Consider the following 18,644-nt stretch of genomic DNA (forward strand, 5'->3'; position numbering starts at 1 on the left):
ATAAGTCTGTATTGTATGTAAGTTCAAAATCTTCAAGGCTCCTGTATCAGCAGAATCAAAGTATCACGGGCTAGTTCAAAGAACCCGGCTGTCTTTACAAGCGGTCGAAGGTTCAATGAAAACGCCCTAATGTAGTAGCTGCACTCTCATCACAGCGGCGTGCCATTGGGTTCATTTTGACACCCTTTCGTGTAGCGACATCTAGTGGTGGTTACTATGTATAACACACTTTTGTATGATTTCTTTGCCATACATGTTTAGGTCATGTTTTTCATGGTATGTATTAAATGATTTGCATTTAATACAGGTTGTTATTTTTGGAGCTTATTACCACAATTTATTCTGATTGCTGATTGACTGAATGATTTTCTGTTGATTGGAGATTGGCTGAGTGAAAACCAAACCTACACACACACACCCCAGCAACTGAGAAAATGACGCCTGCTCCCCCCTTGCGTAAGTAAACAAGAACTACAATATACAGTTCAGTACATCGATCGAGAATACTAATTAAAATCATACGAGGCTATGTAAAAGATTGTATGCAGAACAATACTGTAGAGTACAGCTTTGGTGAATTACACTGTCTTTATACATAATCATTCATGTGTGTCATGTAGGCATGCAACTGTAAAACGTCGTTTTAAAATCCAGGGGGTGAGGGTTAGGGTTAGGGTTATGCGCAATGTTGTTGCTGTAGGAGCGTGGGACTCCAAGCGGCAGTAGAGAGCAAACAAACGTGCCTGCTTGATCACTATCAACACAGCGGAAATCGACGCAGCACCCGCATTGACAATTCGGACACATTCTGATCAAGAGAGAGATACAAGAACAACCACCAAGAAAATACTCCTACTGTACGCACGGAGAGGCAACAAAACAGAACCCAACCAGGACGGTTCTAATCAGGTGGGTTTGCGTTAAGTGTTTACCATTCTAGAGTATCCACGAAAAAAATAACAAGGACGGTAGTGTTTTAAGGGTTCGTGTTTTATTTACCTACTGTCTCACAAACAGAAAGAGCGAAGTTTTTTTTTGTTTTTGTTCCTGCAGCAGGTTCACAGTCCTGATAAGGATGTTTTCACCTCAGAAAAAGATGAAATTGTACTGTGTAGATACAGTTTGTATTATTATTATTTTTATTATTTGTATGTCTGGATGAATTACGAAAAAAAAAAAAAAAAAAAAAAAAAACACACGAATGCCATTTCGTAACGCGGAACTAAAGTGCAAAGTGTCCTGAAATTTTGGTTCCGCTGAGAGGAGATTCAAATAACCCGATGCGCTGGGGGGTTTTTCCCCCCAGATGTTTTTAAATTTAGGGCCCGGTTCCGCCAGGCCTACTGTTCATCAGTGTTGGACCAAAGCAGACAGTTTGGCGCTTTCCATCTCAGTGATAACATATACAAATAAAAAGATTGCACTGTATTGGGCGCAGTATATTAAACGATAGCTGCTGTCGTAAATTGTGTTTTTTTTAACCAAGTTATTTTCAGCAATACGACACCCACGCTGACTCTGTACTGAATATAGTCACATTGATGGCTCCGCCTTTTATTTAAGTGCTTGGGTTTTCTGTTTTGTTTTAAAATTAAAATAGCTATTTAAAAAAAAAAAATGGTGCTTGTAATTTTAACAGTACACTACGCTATTCCTGTAATACAGATGTAGTGATATTCAAATACATATACAGTGATAAGGTGGTGTGGTGGAGGAACACGTACAGTAACCAGTTTTAATCTGATTAAAGTGTTTTTTTTGTTTTTTGTTTTTTGTTTTGTTTTTTAACTGCGGCTATGCTGCATTAGTGTCAACTGTAAAGTAGCCATTGTGCACACACGCATCATTTCATTACTAGCAAGCTTCTTTGATGTGCTGAAGATGTGGTGTTACCTTGAAGAGCCGGGTAGGCAAAAGTTGACATGGCTGGCTAATATTATAGGGACAGTATGTGTTTCAAAGTCAAACTCCTTCATTATGGACTGAGTGAACAAAGTAAAACTTTAAGCCAGCAAACGGCTAATGGATGACTAAGGTTGGTGAAGCGTGGCCTAACGAACTCCATGTGCTCCAAGTGTCCCAGAATAGAATAGTGATGTTGACCATGGATATAACAGAAACTGGATACAGGGTGCACAAAAAGCATTCAATGAAATGTTGATCCTTCACCTGAAGAGAACAGCAAGTGACATTTCTAGTAATAAGCCAACGTTACATTACAAAGAGCAGGAGAAACAAGGAAAGATGCTGGAAGAGCTCAGCGTGTTTGAGAATTCATTTATAAAGTTAGAGCCGACGCCCTGTAAGGTTGACGGCCACTTTTGTTTTAAATGTACTAGAAAATACCCTTGGATCTTCCAGCGGCCCTGCACATGCATCGATATGTACTAAGGTCTAGCGATTATTTATTTATTTATTTATTTATTTGATTTTAAATAACTTGGGTCATATCTTTGTCTTCGTGTACTGTATTGATGTTCAAATCTGTACTTCAACACAGAGCAATGCGATTTCAGTGGAATAACCCAATATCAGATATGTTTTCGATTGCCTGTTAATGTGGTTACCACTGTATCAATGAAAGCAAATCCTTCTGTTCAACCCATGACTGTGCTAATGTAACAGTTAAGAGATACAGCTTAGTTTTCAGAGCTCAGTACAGTACAGAGTTCAGTGTCCAGATACCTGGTCCCAGTGAAAATGTACATCTAACATAGGTTATATGTTGATTTGGGTTTTGCAGGCTACAAAGGTTCTTATAATAACTGGTAGTGTTTTTAAAGCTGGCATAGGTAGGCGCTTGCAGTAGATTTTGCAGTGTGTCCTTGCATTCTTACAATGTGTCCTTGTTACTTTAAAAAATGCAGCTAACTAGACTGCTTACACCCTCCCAGAGCTGTAGGAATCACAGTGACTCAATGTGTTCCTGCAGCATACTGGCTACAGCTATAAATTTGCCTATGTGCACACTCTAATGTGCTTTGGCATCTTGCAGGTACTCCAGGATGTGTTCATTAATATCTACCTTTATCTCAGAAAATGAAAGAACAGGGATTTAATTAACAGCCCTGCAAAGTATTAATGAAAAATGCTGCATGGCAAAAAGCCTCTAAAAAGAGTAGAATTGTTCTGCGTTCTTTGTGTATGCATGGGAACTCACAAAGGAGGAGAAAGCTGTAGCAGGGATAAAGAGGTGTGTGAACGAGTTCAAAGGTTAGCAACAAGGGTGGTCTATCTTCCTGCTAGTGGCAGTAATGAACTGCTTAAGGAATTGCCAGCAGTAGAGAGACTCAAAAGTGTAAATTGGCTGGGGAGAGGGGGATATGTGAGCAGCGTAATATGGTCATTAAAAGGGATGAATGCGTTTTTCAGTCCAGTTTGAACGGATTGGTTAGTGTGGTCTTTTTTTTTTCTTCATTCAGAAAATAAAATGTTGCTTCTGCTGGACAGATGACTGCAAACAGTTCACTGTGCTGTTTAAAGTTAGATCTGCAAATTAAAACAAAAGTTCAAAGTTTGTGAAAGAAAGGTTAGGAGTTGGAAGCATCATGATGCTTTACTATCTGGCATAACCAAACACAGGCTCTAGTGAGCTCCTGTCTTCTTGAATAAGGCTGCAATATCAGCTGTTTCAGTAGAACGCCTTTTTATTCTAAATGGGGTGTCTAGAGTGAAATATGTTTCCCATGTACTGTACCAGACAGGATGTGTTCTCACACGTATTGAATGTAGAGGCACCGCAAACACCTGTCAAACATTTTGGAATTTGCACAGCAAGTCAGTGCTTGCCTTTTAACCTGTGCCTGCAGCTGTTCTGCACCTTTCCAGAGAGCACTGTGCATTTTGTATTTGTTCGCAGAGATCAGTAGATTTATCTGATAGTACGTTTTTGTTTTATGAAAGACACTTGCTGTACTACTTTTATGAAGAAGCAAACGCATTGCATTTTGACAATGCCCATAAAAGGAGATTTCTGTACAGTAAGAAACTGTGATCGTAAACACAGGGAAAGCAATAGTCTTTAAGTTTGTGTTACTGACAGCAGCAACTTTGTTTGGAGATCTATGTGGGTAAATTAATTTGATGCTGTAGAGCTTGACTGTTCCTCAGTGTGCCATTATCCTGCAGTGGGTGCTTTAGGAATATGGAGCTCTGTGGGCTGGGCGGTCAAAGGCTAAGGCTCTTAACTGTGTTCATTTAGGCCAGCATGGCATGTACAGTACCAATAATCTGCTGCTGTATCCTGACAATGCAGTATCTGGTGAATCTCAAGAGGGGTGGGTTAGAGTACTCAAAATAATTCTAATTACTTGAGCACTCTTTCATTACTCGAGTACTCAAAAAAATTAAATAATATCTCTTCATGAATGTAAGTTCAATATATTGTAGCGACTTCTGTTTCATCTCCTTCCTGTGCATTCACGTCATCTGTATTCTTCTGGGGTGAGATCATACCACTAGTTTCGTAGTGTGGGTGGGTGTGTGTGTGTGTGTGAGCCGCTGTCATCTAGACGCCCTTGCTGTTTTATGAATTGGTGTATAGTTACTATATAAACACTTGTGCAGCTTAACTTAATAGCTGGTATTTATAAGCAGTATAACATTTTCCAAAAGGGAAGGTTGTACAGTACAGTGCATAACCATAAATGTTGATCCTTGTAGCCCTAGTGGCTGTGATTTGTCAAGATAGCGATGCAAAACTGTGCACCCAACAAGAAGAACATTTAAAAAGCATCTATTACCATACTGTGCTTCTGTGACCATGCTATTGAGTCATCTTGGTGGACCTTTATTTTGGAACTTCAGTAGCACAGAGAGGATGATAAATGTGAACAAAGACATACTCTCATCAAAGATGAGCACAAGCTGATTATAGATTATAAGCATTATAAAGCTTTATACAAAGCCAGCGCACAGATATGTACAGAGGGGAACCTGATTTTGGTCCATTTCAGAGACTTTGAATGGAATAAATCAAAGTTGATACCCATTCCAAAATCTGCTGTAGCTGTCCGCATTTCTTAGTTATGTTGTTGATGCCGGTATGTATGGGTTTTTGAAAATGCATTCCAGTTACTGTAAACTGAGGAACCTTTTGTTATGCATTGACTGCTTGTACTGGGTAATTATAACCCGTGGTTTGTCTTTTTTTTCAGGTGGACAGAGTGCTGTTCAATAGAGAGGCCCAACTGAAGCAGCAGCTATGCCATTCCCCTTTGGCAAGTCCCACAAGTCTCCTGCAGACATTGTGAAACACCTGAAGGACAGCATGGCAGTACTAGAAAAACAAGACATCTCAGATAAAAAGGCAGAAAAGGTACCATAACCTTATGGGTTATATATTTGTAGAACAGGCACACACCTTGGGTGACCTTGAGTTTGTGGTTTTAGAACAAATTAAATGAGATAATGTACAGTATAGAAGAATAAAAGAAAATAAATGGATAAATAGATACCATGATGCCTGCAGGTTTAAATAGAAAGGAACAGTAGATGAATGACATCACATTCATCTACGTAGTGAATGACATCACAAAGACATTAGATTTAAAGTGAAACATACCGAAACGTTGGGAAGTTGGCTCTGAGCAAAAACTTTTATAATAATGTACGTAATTGCACTCAATGCCAGATAACCATTCATCTTACTTGTCAAGCTTACAGCATGCTTCATGTCTAAAGAGCTCACAGGTGCTGAATGAATCAGCTATGCCTGTCCCAATGGCTATGTACTGTGCTTAAAAGGTGACATTTCTGAAGTACAGTATACTATGTGATATAACTAGATGTGGCTTTTTTTCCCCCAGTGCACACAGAGGGCCGTATTACTACTTTCATTATTATATTCACCACTTTTATTTATTTATTTATTTATTTATTTTTTTTACGGTTCTTGGCTGTATAATGCAGGATTTCATTCCAGTGAATCCATAGGACTTCAGTGCAATTACCGGAACACTAATGCTTGTGAAGGGTCTTGTGATTTGTAACTTTTTTTTTTTTTTTTTTGCAGCTCTCAAGTAATACAAATCAGTTGTACAATAATATATCTAGAAACATGTTCTTGGTTTAAGTCTGATGTTTCTCTGTTTTATAGCATTGTTTTGATGGCCTGAGCTGTTGGAAAACAGCATGTTTGTGTTTGGTTGCGCATACAGTAGCTTTTTAAACGTTGTTTAACTTCACAGCCTTTCTGCTTGATTAAGATCACTAGAACTGTTGTCCGTTCTTCTAGAAGTTGAAATTGCCTTTGCATGACTTTTTTTTAACTCAGTTAATTCAAACAAAAAGATCCTTGTCAGCAATTATGTGGACAGGAGAATATTTAGTTGTTTTTTTTAAAGATCAGTTCTTTCAAAAACAAAATCCTCTGAAGTGCTTCTGCCCAGGTCAGTGGACAGACTTTAGTATCAATCATGCTGCTGTAAAATGCTATCCTGGATCAAGAGCATTTTATTAAGAGTGACACTTTTTGTGAATATACAGTAGGCATTGTACTGAACAGTGGGAGAATTGGCTTTTAGCTCCCACACACATTCAAGTTCCTGCAATTAAAACTGTTTTGTAGTAATTGCTTTGGTCTGACTGTTTAACTTAAGTGAACATTTAATTAAGTTATTTTGAGACTGCGGTTTCTTGAAATGTGGCTATGACCTTATTCTTTTATCATTACATCCAGCTATATATATTTTTTTAGCAATGTAAGGCATGTAGAGGCTTCTCTCAATGGGCGCATTGCACGACATATTTAAAAGACTTGCATTGTGGAACCTGAAAAGGTTAAGCATTTGTGTATTGTTGTAATGTTCGGTTATAGAGACTGTAAGCTGAGTATGTAGACATTGACCATTGCCTCATGAGAGGCGTTTAAGACTGATGAGTAATTGGCTAGCCTTTTGGGTTATTGTTTTGTTGTGGTTTGTTAATTACTTTTTCTTTCTTTTTCAAACCGGCAGTTATATTGCATGCAACATACAGTACCATGTAGCTTTTGCTGTGGGTGCTGTGGCAGCAGCTGAAAGAATGCCAGCAGTCCTCTTTGTGCCATCGTTGCATTGTTGAAAGGATGGGAACTAACCTCTTTCTTGCCTTACTCTTACCTTGTTTTCCTTGCAGTCCATTGGAGGTTTGCATTGTTCTCAAGCCCCTCGCGCTTTACAAAACGGTGCCCCCGTGCGCCTTGCCACAAGGCGCAATTCCTCTCCGCGCTGTGCGGAGGAATTGCAGCGCGAGGACAAAACGAACGTTGCTATGAGGCTGCCATGGGCCAAGAGACTCTCCTTAACGGGGAGAGAGAAGATGGATAAAACAGCACTTCTATCAGTTAATGTTTATTTGGTTTCTCATCGCCCCCCCCCCCCCCCCCAAACACACAGGATGTGATTTACACTTACCCGGTGGTGGAAAGGACACCTGGGGTGGATTTATTAAACTGAAATGACTTTGCACTGGGCAATCAAACCAATCAATAGGGTTCACATTGGTAATACTTTGATTTGATTAAAAGCAATCTCAAAGGAAGGGTTCTAATGCTGTGAAAAAAGAGATCAGTGCTGTGAATCTCAGAAGAAAATTACACTATCCTAAGGTTTCACAGACTCTGATTAACCCTAATCTTGAGCTGCTTAATGTTATATGTTGGTAAAGTAGTCCAAGATTGGTGTTAGCCAAGTTATATGAATCTACCCTTATATATTCCCTGTCAGGTTGTTTCACAGACCCTGATTAACACTAGTCTATGGCAGTGGTACTCAATCCTGACCCTTGAGATCTAATCCAGTCCAGGTTTTTCCTCCAAGCTGGTTCTAAAATAGTTAATTGAAGCTGCTAAGAGGCAATTAACTAATTTAGGATCTGGTTGAAATAAAGACCAGAACTGGAATGGATCTCAAGGACCAGCATTGAATAGCACTGGTCTAGGGTAACATTAGGTCATCCTAGATTAGTGCTAATCAGGATCTGTGAAATCACCCATAAAACTATTAGTTTTGTAACCTACAGTAAAAAGTCCATTTAATCATTTTGATTTGTTTTGGATTGAAAATCTGTGCTGTATCAAGACATACGTTGTTGAACGACTTTTAAAGTGTACTTTGGAATAGAAGGAGAAATGTTTCAGTCGGGGATGCAAGTTTAAAGGAAACAAAATCTTAAGAGAATTCTGTTTGTTTGACTTGTCTGTATCTTTCGTTAGGCAACAGAAGAAGTCTCAAAGAACTTGGTGGCCATGAAGGAGATCTTGTATGGCACGAACGAGAAGGAGCCTCAGACAGAAGCAGTGGCTCAGCTGGCCCAGGAGCTGTATAACAGCGGTCTCCTTAGCACACTAATAGCAGATTTGCAACTCATTGACTTTGAGGTGAGGTGAAACCCAACAGAGGAGTGGTTGGTCACAGTGTGTTTAAATAGAATAACTTGCCCATGTTGCCAGTTGTGTCCAATGTGTTTTTTAAACGAACACCCAAGTACTTAATTTTCACTAGTCAGGGTGTACTTACAAGCCTTGAAAACAAATTTCTATGACATTTCTGTTTTCCCAGCGTGTTGGGAGCAATAGACTGCACACATGTGCCACTAACCCCTCCAGCTCATTCTGAACATCTGTATAGGACCATGATCTATTGTGTGTTAATTGTCTAGGCTACTAAGTAGACCAAGTTAAAAATAATAATTCTTAAAATAAAATAAAAAACCTTGAAATCATTTAGTTTCAATTTAAAATAATCTTTTATTCGCATTGTACACCAATGTGTACAAGGCAGCAGCATGATTAATTTTGTGTTACCAGTAGGCTAAAGTACAAAAAAGTGTGCTAGGTATTCATCTGATTTTACTACTGTACTGTATAGGTGTACTGTACAGATTTATCTTTTTACATAATGTAATGTGTAGCCTACCCACAACACACAAGTGTTATTTCAGCACAATGATTTATATTTAAAATACATCCAGAACTGTAAATGTATGTGTGTGCAGTTTTATTGTATTGTTTTTAAAGACAAATATATCTGGTTTAGCAAAGGGCTACTGTATAATTATGAAAAACTTTTTGGGGGTGAAGGTGGGGGCCCCACTATAGAATCTGATGGGATTAAACTGCCTTTCATTTATATATATATATATATATATATATATATATATATATATAACAGTATTAAAATAGGTAAAATGAAGACGAAACAGAATGCATTGTACAGATGACGTTTCCATTTAATAAAAACAATGTTATTTTGATTCTTGCACCCTTGCACGTATAGACGTTATCCTTCAGGCACCCTCTGCTGCAGCAAACCACAACTCAACTGCCGCTGTTTTATTTGAAAAAAAAGTGGCACAACTCTCGCAAGAGCTCTCACTAAGATGACGCAAATAATATTTCAATTAGTATATTGCGGCTCTCTTCATTAACATATTTTTTATTTTTTATGACAAAATTTGCACTTTGCGAATTGTCGTAATGAAAATGCAAACTGCGGTATGTTTGCGCTGCGACTGGCCCATCTTAGTACATCTACCCCTTAAACTCTTCTAATAATGTTTTCACTGAATGCTTGCTCTACCACACATCTTTTTTTTTGAGAAGTCAGTGTTTTAGCAGTCTCTAGTTTGTTATTTTTAAAATATCTTTATTTCCTCTTTCTGTTCTACATTTTTAAAAAAGCCATATGTACTTATGGGAAGTCTTCCATCTGTTTATTGAGGTTTCCTCTTTTAAGTCCTGTTCTAAACTCTGCAGATGCCACTTCAGTCTTCTAAAGATGTGAAAATGTTCTAAGGCTACTGTGCAAACTGTATTCAGAAAATATAAAGAATATAGAAAAAATTGCTGGCCGCCTTCCATCTATTTCAGTGTTATATGAAATCCATTGTGGGGCATGTAGTTAAAAAAAAAAAAAAAAAAAGATTTTAAATTAATGGTATATGACCACAGTGTACATATAACCTATCTAGCATAATGTGTGTCCAGTTATGATGAAACTTGCTAAAGACATTATGTAGCACAATTTTATTTAGTGTTTCAGAATCTGGGGATACACAGAGGCAAAGTGTATTTTGCATTTTTACATGTGTGCATACACAGACTGTAGTTCATGGCGATTTATGTGATGGCCTGATATGCCTGTGGATCTTGTTGGAACAGCTTAGCAATATCAAATGTCTAAGAACGCGTGTCACAATAATATTGATAATATGCTTTAAATCTTTATTTTCTTCTTTGCCTCAGGGTAAAAAAGATGTTGCTCAGATTTTCAACAACATTCTCCGAAGACAGATTGGCACAAGGACCCCTACGGTAGAATACATTTGCACCCAGCAGAACATACTTTTCATGTTGTTAAAAGGGTGTGTACAAACGTCTTTGAAACTTCTTCAGGAAGTTGTGTGGATTTTTTTTCTTTTCTTTTCTTTTGGGACGCCTGTGACAAGTATTTTTTTTATAATTGAAATTCGTAAAATAGTGTGCTACTATATTTTACAGGTAAAGGGACGCATTTAAATGGGTAGACCTTTCCAATTTAGTTTTAATAATTATTAAATGTTTTGAAACCCCCATTTGATTAGCATTTTCAAAACTTTGCTTTTGATTTGCTGTTTATTTTCTTGTTTTCCATTTTTTATCGCACTTTTATTCAGTTAAAACCTCAATTTCCTACCACAATGCCACAATGTCGCATCCTGTGTTACAGACCTTTAAAAACTACACTATTTCTTTCAATAAATGTAAAATGAACAGAAACCTTTTATTTTTGTTTTAACAACCAGGTTTTATTTGTGTCACGGAGGGGGACGGCAGAAAAAAATGGCTTTTTAAAATTCCAAGGTATACCTCCAAAAAAAAATCTGTGAATTTAAAAGAAACAGGAAAGTCTTGTCTTCATAATTTATAAAGGCAAGTTGTTTATCTTCAGAATTATAGAAAAGTCACGAAAGAAATCTAGATACTTGACGGGCTTGTCCAGTGTTTTCATCCCCACTGGCTGATACATATCATACTTCTGCATGGAACTCGTTAGTTGTTTACATTATACATGGAGAGCCACTTATCCAATTGTGATGAAACTTGCTAAGGAATTTCTTAAGCACTTTGGTGTCAAAATCTGCCGGAATATGAAGATGACTGGATTTCACAATCTTTGTCCAAAGAGACAGTTTTGATTAACCTTGTTAGGACATTCTTTGGCACAAGTTATCAAGTGTATCATAATTTAGGGGTATATGGAGGTAATCATGTGTAGTAATTGTTGTTTAGTATCATGCCAACCCCCCTTCCTCTTCATGACTGATAAACATATCTAGAACTACCTTGATGGCGCGCGGGTCTAGTAGAGTTCAATAACATGCCTCTTTTTGTATGTTTGATATTTGTCGTCAGACAGTTCACATTGCAAATCTGGGTTTCCATAAATACTTGTATTTAAAGTACAATATAAATAACCTTTTTTAATTTTATTTTCTTTAACTGAGCAATCTCATGATTTTTATATTTATTGATCTTTATTTCCACAGATACGAATCTCCTGAAATTGCTTTGAATTGTGGTATAATGCTGAGGGAATGCATCAGACACGAGCCATTGGCTAAAGTCATACTGTGCTCTGAGCAGTTCTACGATTTCTTCAGATACGTGGAATTGTCAACATTCGATATCGCGTCTGATGCGTTTGCCACGTTTAAAGTAAGTTAGGGTTTTTAAATACACGTTCAGCTTTGTTTGGTGCAGACAATGTGTGTGTGTTATAAGCCTTTTCTACATGGGTACATATTGCAGTGTTTAGTATAACTGAAAACGTGTACTCCCCCTTAAATAACTTGTGCTAAAAAAAAATGACAGACGTAATTATTTAAATACTGATAAGCAATTATAATTTTTTTTTTTTTTTAAGGATTTACTTACAAGACACAAGCCACTGAGTGCAGAATTCTTGGAACAACATTATGACAGAGTAAGTAGTGGAAACCAATGGAGGTTCTGACTGCTTGTGTACTTTTTTACATTATTTATTTATATATATATATATATATATATATATATATATATATATATATATATATATATTGTATGTGACAGATTAGTTTTCCCATTTGTTGAATGTGTATTGTAATCTCTGTATGTGAGATGATGTTAAATGTATGCTTCCTTTCTTTCTTTCTTTCTCATAACAGTTCTTTAGTGAATATGAGAAACTACTCCATTCAGAAAACTACGTGACAAAAAGGCAGTCTCTGAAGGTACTTTAACCCTTTTCTTTTTCTCAAGTCTTCTGTGTTGTTGTGTGGCACTTGCCTAAGGACACACCAGTAGGCAGTGGCAGGGCTGTGATTTGAACTCTAGGATCCAGCCTGCTTTGTTTAAGTCCTTCTATCCAGTAGACCTCTCTGGTGCAAGATTACGTTCAAAGCACATGCCAGGCTGACACATCTCTGTGTGGAGCGGCAGTCTGTCTCTGGGGGTGAGAAAAGAATACATGTTAGCTAGCGCAAGAAAGCCTATTTAGGTTTATAATTGAGGAAAGATTTGACCTGTATAACACTTTTGAATTGATTCAATGAATGAATAAACAAACAGGTTTGGTTGTTAAAGTTCCCATTCTTATTTTTCAGTTGCTTGGAGAGCTCCTTTTAGATCGACACAATTTCACAATTATGACCAAGTACATCAGCAAGCCAGAGAATCTGAAATTAATGATGAACCTTCTAAGAGACAAGAGTCGCAATATCCAGTTTGAGGCCTTCCACGTCTTCAAGGTACCAGTCAGCCTCTTTTGGAGAATAAAGACGGGAGCAATTCAAGTAGTCTGTTCATGTGTGTGCTTGTGTTTTAATATAATTCATGCAATTTTCCCTCTGGACACTTTATCACTCTTCCTTAATGCACTTTACTTGCACTTATCTGCTCCCTATTTTACTGCATTTAATCCTGTAAATGCAGAGAGTACTGTACTGTAATCTGCCACTAGTGTTATTCAATCTGTAGTATTTTGCATTTAATCGTATCCTGATGTAACTATCACTGACACTGTTATCTGCTCCGATATTGATTCTTATTATGTAATACTTATACTTACTAGAACTGAAGTCATTGTATTTTATCTTGCTCTTAATTGTATTAATACTGTAAGTCGCCCTGGATAAGGGCGCCTGCTAAGAAATAAATAATAATTACATAAATACATATTTATATATAATATTCATATTGCGTCAGTTTCACCTGAGGAGAATTCTGCCACAAGTTGCTGCTTGATGTTTTCAGCAGTTGCTGCATTTTTTAACAGCCACAAGAGGGCACCAGCTTCAAAGTCCTCTGTTTGACTCTTATGACACTGTTTTAACCATGATGGCAAAACCATTTATTCATCCAATTGGTTTCCATGTTACTTATCAGCAAAATGGTAATCTTACCAAAATCCATATGGCTTTTTATGTGGATAATTGTTTCACTTTCCCTTCTGATTTTGTTGTTTTTACAGGTGTTTGTAGCCAATCCCAACAAGACCCAGCCCATCTTAGATATTTTGCTGAAGAATCAGACAAAACTTATTGAGTTTCTTAGCAAGTTCCAGAACGACAGGACCGAAGATGAACAATTCAATGATGAAAAGACCTACTTGGTAAAACAAATCAGGGATTTGAAGAGACCAGCCCCACAGGAAGCATAAACCTTCATTAACCGAAACTACAACAGTAAAATCAGCAACTACTGTTAGGTATTGAACATTAAGCACCCTTCAGTTCATGAGGAGTATTCATGCTAATCTGCTGTTCAGTGAACGGTTGTTTTTTTATGTTATTTTTGGGGGGGGTTCAAGATAAAACTGCTGCTTTCTTGCACATTCGAACACAATGTGGACTTATTACTGAAGTATTTTGTCATTCAGACAATGCAAAACAACATTTTTGCCTTTATTGCTTTATGGAATTATTTGCAGGTGATGAGATTTGACAATATATAAATTGAACTGTTTTAATTTTGTTTATTTTTATTTAACACATTTTCAAAAAGTAGCGAGAGTAGTGATTTTTGCATTTCATTACAGAAGTTTGCTGGTTTCCTTTGTACATAACTCCTTAGACAGCTCATTTCTGCTTAAGATATGAATTAATTTGTACAGCAGAGAATGTTATTGTATTAGTATGTAACTATTAACCTAATATTGAGTTTTTTTTGTTTGTTTTTTTCCAAATGACTGCGCATGTATGATATTTTTGCAGATCACAATAATGCTGATTTACCTGCAAAGTATTAAAAGAAAGTGCCATCACTCCGGACAGGTTAATATTAACTAAAACCTCATCGACCTGGATTCTAACCAAGCCCAACTGAAGCCGATTCATTTAGTATACTTTTTTTGTATGATTTTAATTGGCCTTAAAATAAATGTCAAGTTCTCCAGTAATAAACAATGACAGTGGTTGAGCATATTTCTTTATCGTATATCCTAAACATTTGAGACACTTTAAAGATTCCAGTACAATTGTTTGTTTAGTAAGATGCATTCATTTGAGCACTTCAGCAATAATAAGGTATTTAAATGTCTATTCAGATATATTGCACAGTTTGGATCATTTTACTGTGTCAAAATACACAAAGTTCATCATGAAAAGGGGCACGTTTTTACCAGTTTCAAAACCAGATTACATTTTTGCCAGTCTTTTAAAATGAAGGTGCCAAAAAAAAAAAAAAACTCAAAATGAAATGTTACATTCTTCAAGTCCATTGTATTTGCTGCCATAAACCATGTCGGAGAAATGTCAGTTTCCAAAACAAACCTATAGTTTTAACTTCTGAGTGCTGTTTAGAATAGAAATACAAACTATATAAAAAAAATCATGAAAGATAATTTCCTATTTTGTGGAACCCCACTGACTTAATGTAACTGAATATAAATGAACAAAATGTGTTCATTATAAAGCCACATGCTTTCCACCCAGAACTAGTTCCTGAAATGTGAAATAATATGGTGCAAAAAAGAGAATGTCATATAAAAAGATTCAGGTACTGACAAATGTCTGTATATCCTAAGCTAAAATGAAATTATTAAATTGTAAAGCTATAAAAACTATTTCCCATTGCATATATTTAAAATGCCATGTTCAGCAAATTAAAAGGGTAACTGCAGAATATTCACCAAACGGTTGTACTGGAGATGGAAACTGACAACAAAAAAAACTGAATTTGTATTAAAAAGTCTGCTTTGCAGTTGTGTGATACAGCAAAAAAAAAAAAAAAAAAAAAATCTATTAAGAAAATTACAATTACTGGCTTCCCAAACCCACCCCTTCAAAAAATAAAAAATACAAATAAAAAAAGAAATTCTGAATAAATTGAAGATAAAATGTTTTTATTTTTTTAATTTATTTTCTGTTTTATGTTTTCATAATAAGATGAACATAGCTTCATAATCTCCCTTGGGTCTACAGATGCTCTGGGTTAGCCTTGCTGTGTTTGTAGACATTTCCAACAATGTCTTACATAAGGCTCACGTATAATGGTCATGTGACTTTGGTTCCTGGATAATAGACAACCAGACACTTTGAGATAGTGTCTTCACATTTGGATTCCATTTTACCCAATCAAGTTCCATTATAGGTGTTGTCCAATAAAAATGAACATTTCACTGCCTCATTTGGCACACAGTTATAATTTTTTCTTTTGATTAAGCTGGTTTTTGTGATTACATCGGTTTTGCAACCCCGTTTGTTGTAATCTCGGGAATGGATCATAGATGCCACAATTGTGTTGACCTTCCCAGAAGTATCCATGCATGAAAACATGTACTGCATGTCCCTGGTTCTTCCATTTCACTGGACTATCCTGCTTACTCAAATTGAAACGTATATTCTTTGAGGTGATGGGTCTCAGTCTATAGCAGACAGGTGCAATTGTTTCACAAATAACTCACCCATTTCTGTAAATGTTTGGAACTTGAGTTATTTAAGGCTAACAAAGCAGGTTAATGGTTTCAACAAATCCAATTTGACACTTTAGCTTTAGGAATGTATGTGGTTTCTAGCCTGGCAGGATGCTGCCAATCGAAAATACAATTTAAACGTTAATAACCAACCAGCATTTTCTCTGTCTACCCAGAATGTAATTGCAATTGATTAAGTGCAATTTAGAGCAGTCAGACGAGAGTCTGCCTCTTAGCTGGCAGAAGTTCAGATGATAGAAAGCATTATAAAGCCTCCACTCATTTTCCTAAATTGAAATACATTTTGCATTGTACATTTCATATGTAAAAAAAAATGCTGTTAGGGCAACATGGTAAAAATATGTATTTCAATATTCACGTCTTTATATTAAAAAAATAGTTTTGTTCTGGTCAGATTTTGTCCTACATACAGACTATGTTCAGTGAAAGATTATCTTTTCATTGCTGTCATCTGAGGTCGCTTCTGCTATGCCCATCGCATTCCAAATGCCCCGTGGCATAACTGCGCCTCGCTGAAGCCTGAAATGTGCAAGTTCCACGCCAAGCACGCGGTCCTCTCCTCCAAACTGCGCGAGATGACATCTCTTACACAATAGACACCCTTCACACAACGTGTTAGCCAGTCCTGGCTGACGGCTGGCTGCTACTGCGCATATGCACGGCGGATTTGGGCGCTTGCATTTCTGAGCAAGCACAGCCCAGCTTCAGCCCATTAAATAGATCCCATAAGAAAGTTTTCTTTAGTACTTACTATGGTATACCATGGTATCTTTAATGATAAAATCTGTGGTACTTTTTATGATACATTACTGTAGTACCATGGTTTACTGTGGTACACATGGTACCCATTATGGTAAACCCTATGTTAAATGATTAGAGTACCACAGTTTACTGTATTGCCCACCATAGTAAACCCTGTTAATTTACTACAGTACCATGTTTAGTATAGTACACATGGTACCCAGTGTAGTAAACCCTATGATACATTACTACACTACACAACTATGGTTACCCCCTTAGTAAACCCTGTTACATTACTACAGTATCAGATTATCATAGTACACAGTGTTTCCACCTTAGAAAACTTACAACAGTACTTCCCAGCATTGCAAATTCTATGTAAAATTACTAGAACACCATATTTACTATGGTACACATTTTACACATGTCTTAAATTACTATCTTCATTTATTATACAGCACATGGCACACACTATAGTAAATGCCAGCACAGTGTAGTTGAGGTAAAGTAGAAATGAAAAAATAGTACTATAGTGTGTTTAAACCCATACATTTGACCAGGACAACACTGTCATATTCCTTGTCGTATAAGTTTTAAAGTTTTGATAAAGACGAGATAACTGATAATGCCAGGATAATTAGAGTATCACAAGAATTCTTCATACTCCAGCTCATTTATAACAGAGAGAAATAAGTCAGACTCAATCTTTAAATTTCATTGTGCAATATAATATGAGACACATAAAAAGTACACTTTTGGAAATGTAATATTTGAATCTTTAAGACCTTAGAAGTTTTAATAAGACATTTCATACACTGACATTTTGCTGTAGACACAACACTTATTTTATACATCCACATGCTTGCTTAATTGAAAACAGCTATTTAGGCAACAGATGCATACAGGAGGAAACCAAGTCATATCACCAACATACCACATTTACACTGCAATATATAATATACACTATAATAAACATTTACACTATAATACAGACTGAAAAGAGCACAACACCAGAATTATAACTGTTGAAATGATGCATATAATACAAAAAAGATACTCTCTTAAAGGGTAACAAAGGGTGTTTTTGTTTGTGTTCCCATGTGTTGCTACAACTGGTTAAGTAAGGTGTGTGTATTGGTTTATTGTTTTAATTATTGTTACTTTTTTTTTTCACTTTTAAATTGTATTCTGTTTCCAAGATGGCTTCACATGGGAGCTTATATGTACCTGCTCAACTACATTTCCCATCCTCCTCCTACTCACATAGTAACTGAGATGGATTTACCAGTGACCAGGAGGATGATGGGAAATGTAGTTTGGAAAATTGCACGCGAAGCCATCTTTGAGCTATCCTGGAAACAGCCAGGGAATGCTGCAATTTAAAAGTGAAAAAAGTGGTCAAGATGTTAAAAAAAAGAAAATTAAAACAATACGCACACCTTACTTAAACAGTTGTAGCAACACATAAGAACATGTAACACAACAAAAAAAAAGTTTTATAATATCCAAATGTTTTAGAAAATACTGAAAGGTTTTGTGACATAGTGTATATTACTACAATACATACAAATGACACAATAGTTCAAAAATGAATTTCTTATGGTATAAGTATTGGACTAATTTACATTTTCAGACCTTAATATTCAAAGCAGATTTCCCAGTGCTTATTGGAATATCGATATGAAAAATATTTTTCAGGGTTATATTTAAGATTTGAAATAGCATGGAATTCAAATAAGATAAGGAAGGATTATATCTACTTCTGTGTTTCCAAACTATTATTATTATTATTATTATTATTATTATTATTATTATTATTATTATTATTATTATTATTATTAGGCTCTTGAAGGTGAATGCGCTCTGTGTAAGCAAGTCTCGCTTGTTGCACACCTCACTGTGACTTACTGATTTCGTTCTAAAATCTTACTGTCTCTTTAAGAGGAAAAAAAAACTTCTGTCAGATCAGAG

The 18,644-nt window shown here is 36.3% G+C and overlaps 1 protein-coding gene across 2 annotated transcripts; it reads left to right on the forward strand.

Annotated features, from left to right (window-relative positions):
- The first annotated feature begins 664 nt into the window (after positions 1 to 664).
- Positions 665 to 14,403, forward strand: LOC117971439 (calcium-binding protein 39-like). 2 transcript variants are annotated; one of them, XM_058990391.1, is made up of 10 exons: positions 665 to 909; positions 5,157 to 5,317; positions 7,117 to 7,323; positions 8,195 to 8,359; positions 10,226 to 10,344; positions 11,509 to 11,677; positions 11,886 to 11,945; positions 12,166 to 12,231; positions 12,604 to 12,747; positions 13,470 to 14,403. In XM_058990391.1, the coding sequence occupies exons 2-10, from the start codon at positions 5,204 to 5,206 to the stop codon at positions 13,656 to 13,658; spliced, it is 1,233 nt and encodes a 410-aa protein (XP_058846374.1). In that variant the 5' UTR covers positions 665 to 909; positions 5,157 to 5,203; the 3' UTR covers positions 13,659 to 14,403. The 2 variants fall into 2 exon arrangements, with proteins under 2 accessions (XP_058846374.1, XP_058846375.1); XM_058990392.1 differs by lacking the exon at positions 7,117 to 7,323 and having other exon boundaries at positions 666 to 909.
- The last annotated feature ends 4,241 nt before the right edge of the window (positions 14,404 to 18,644 follow it).

Source organism: Acipenser ruthenus, chromosome 17 (genome assembly GCF_902713425.1).
Source record: "Acipenser ruthenus chromosome 17, fAciRut3.2 maternal haplotype, whole genome shotgun sequence".
NCBI lineage: Eukaryota > Metazoa > Chordata > Actinopteri > Acipenseriformes > Acipenseridae > Acipenser > Acipenser ruthenus.

What these genes read in the sequence shown, in the direction of transcription:
- LOC117971439 (XM_058990391.1), top strand. Translation starts at nt 5,204, where the DNA reads ATGCCATTCCCCTTTGGCAAGTCCCACAAGTCTCCTGCAGACATTGTG. An exon ending in CTTTTCATGTTGTTAAAAGG is followed by an intron (nt 10,345 to 11,508) that starts GTGTGTACAAAC and finishes TTATTTCCACAG; the next exon opens with ATACGAATCTCCTGAAATTG. An exon ending in AGGCCTTCCACGTCTTCAAG is followed by an intron (nt 12,748 to 13,469) that starts GTACCAGTCAGC and finishes TTGTTTTTACAG; the next exon opens with GTGTTTGTAGCCAATCCCAA.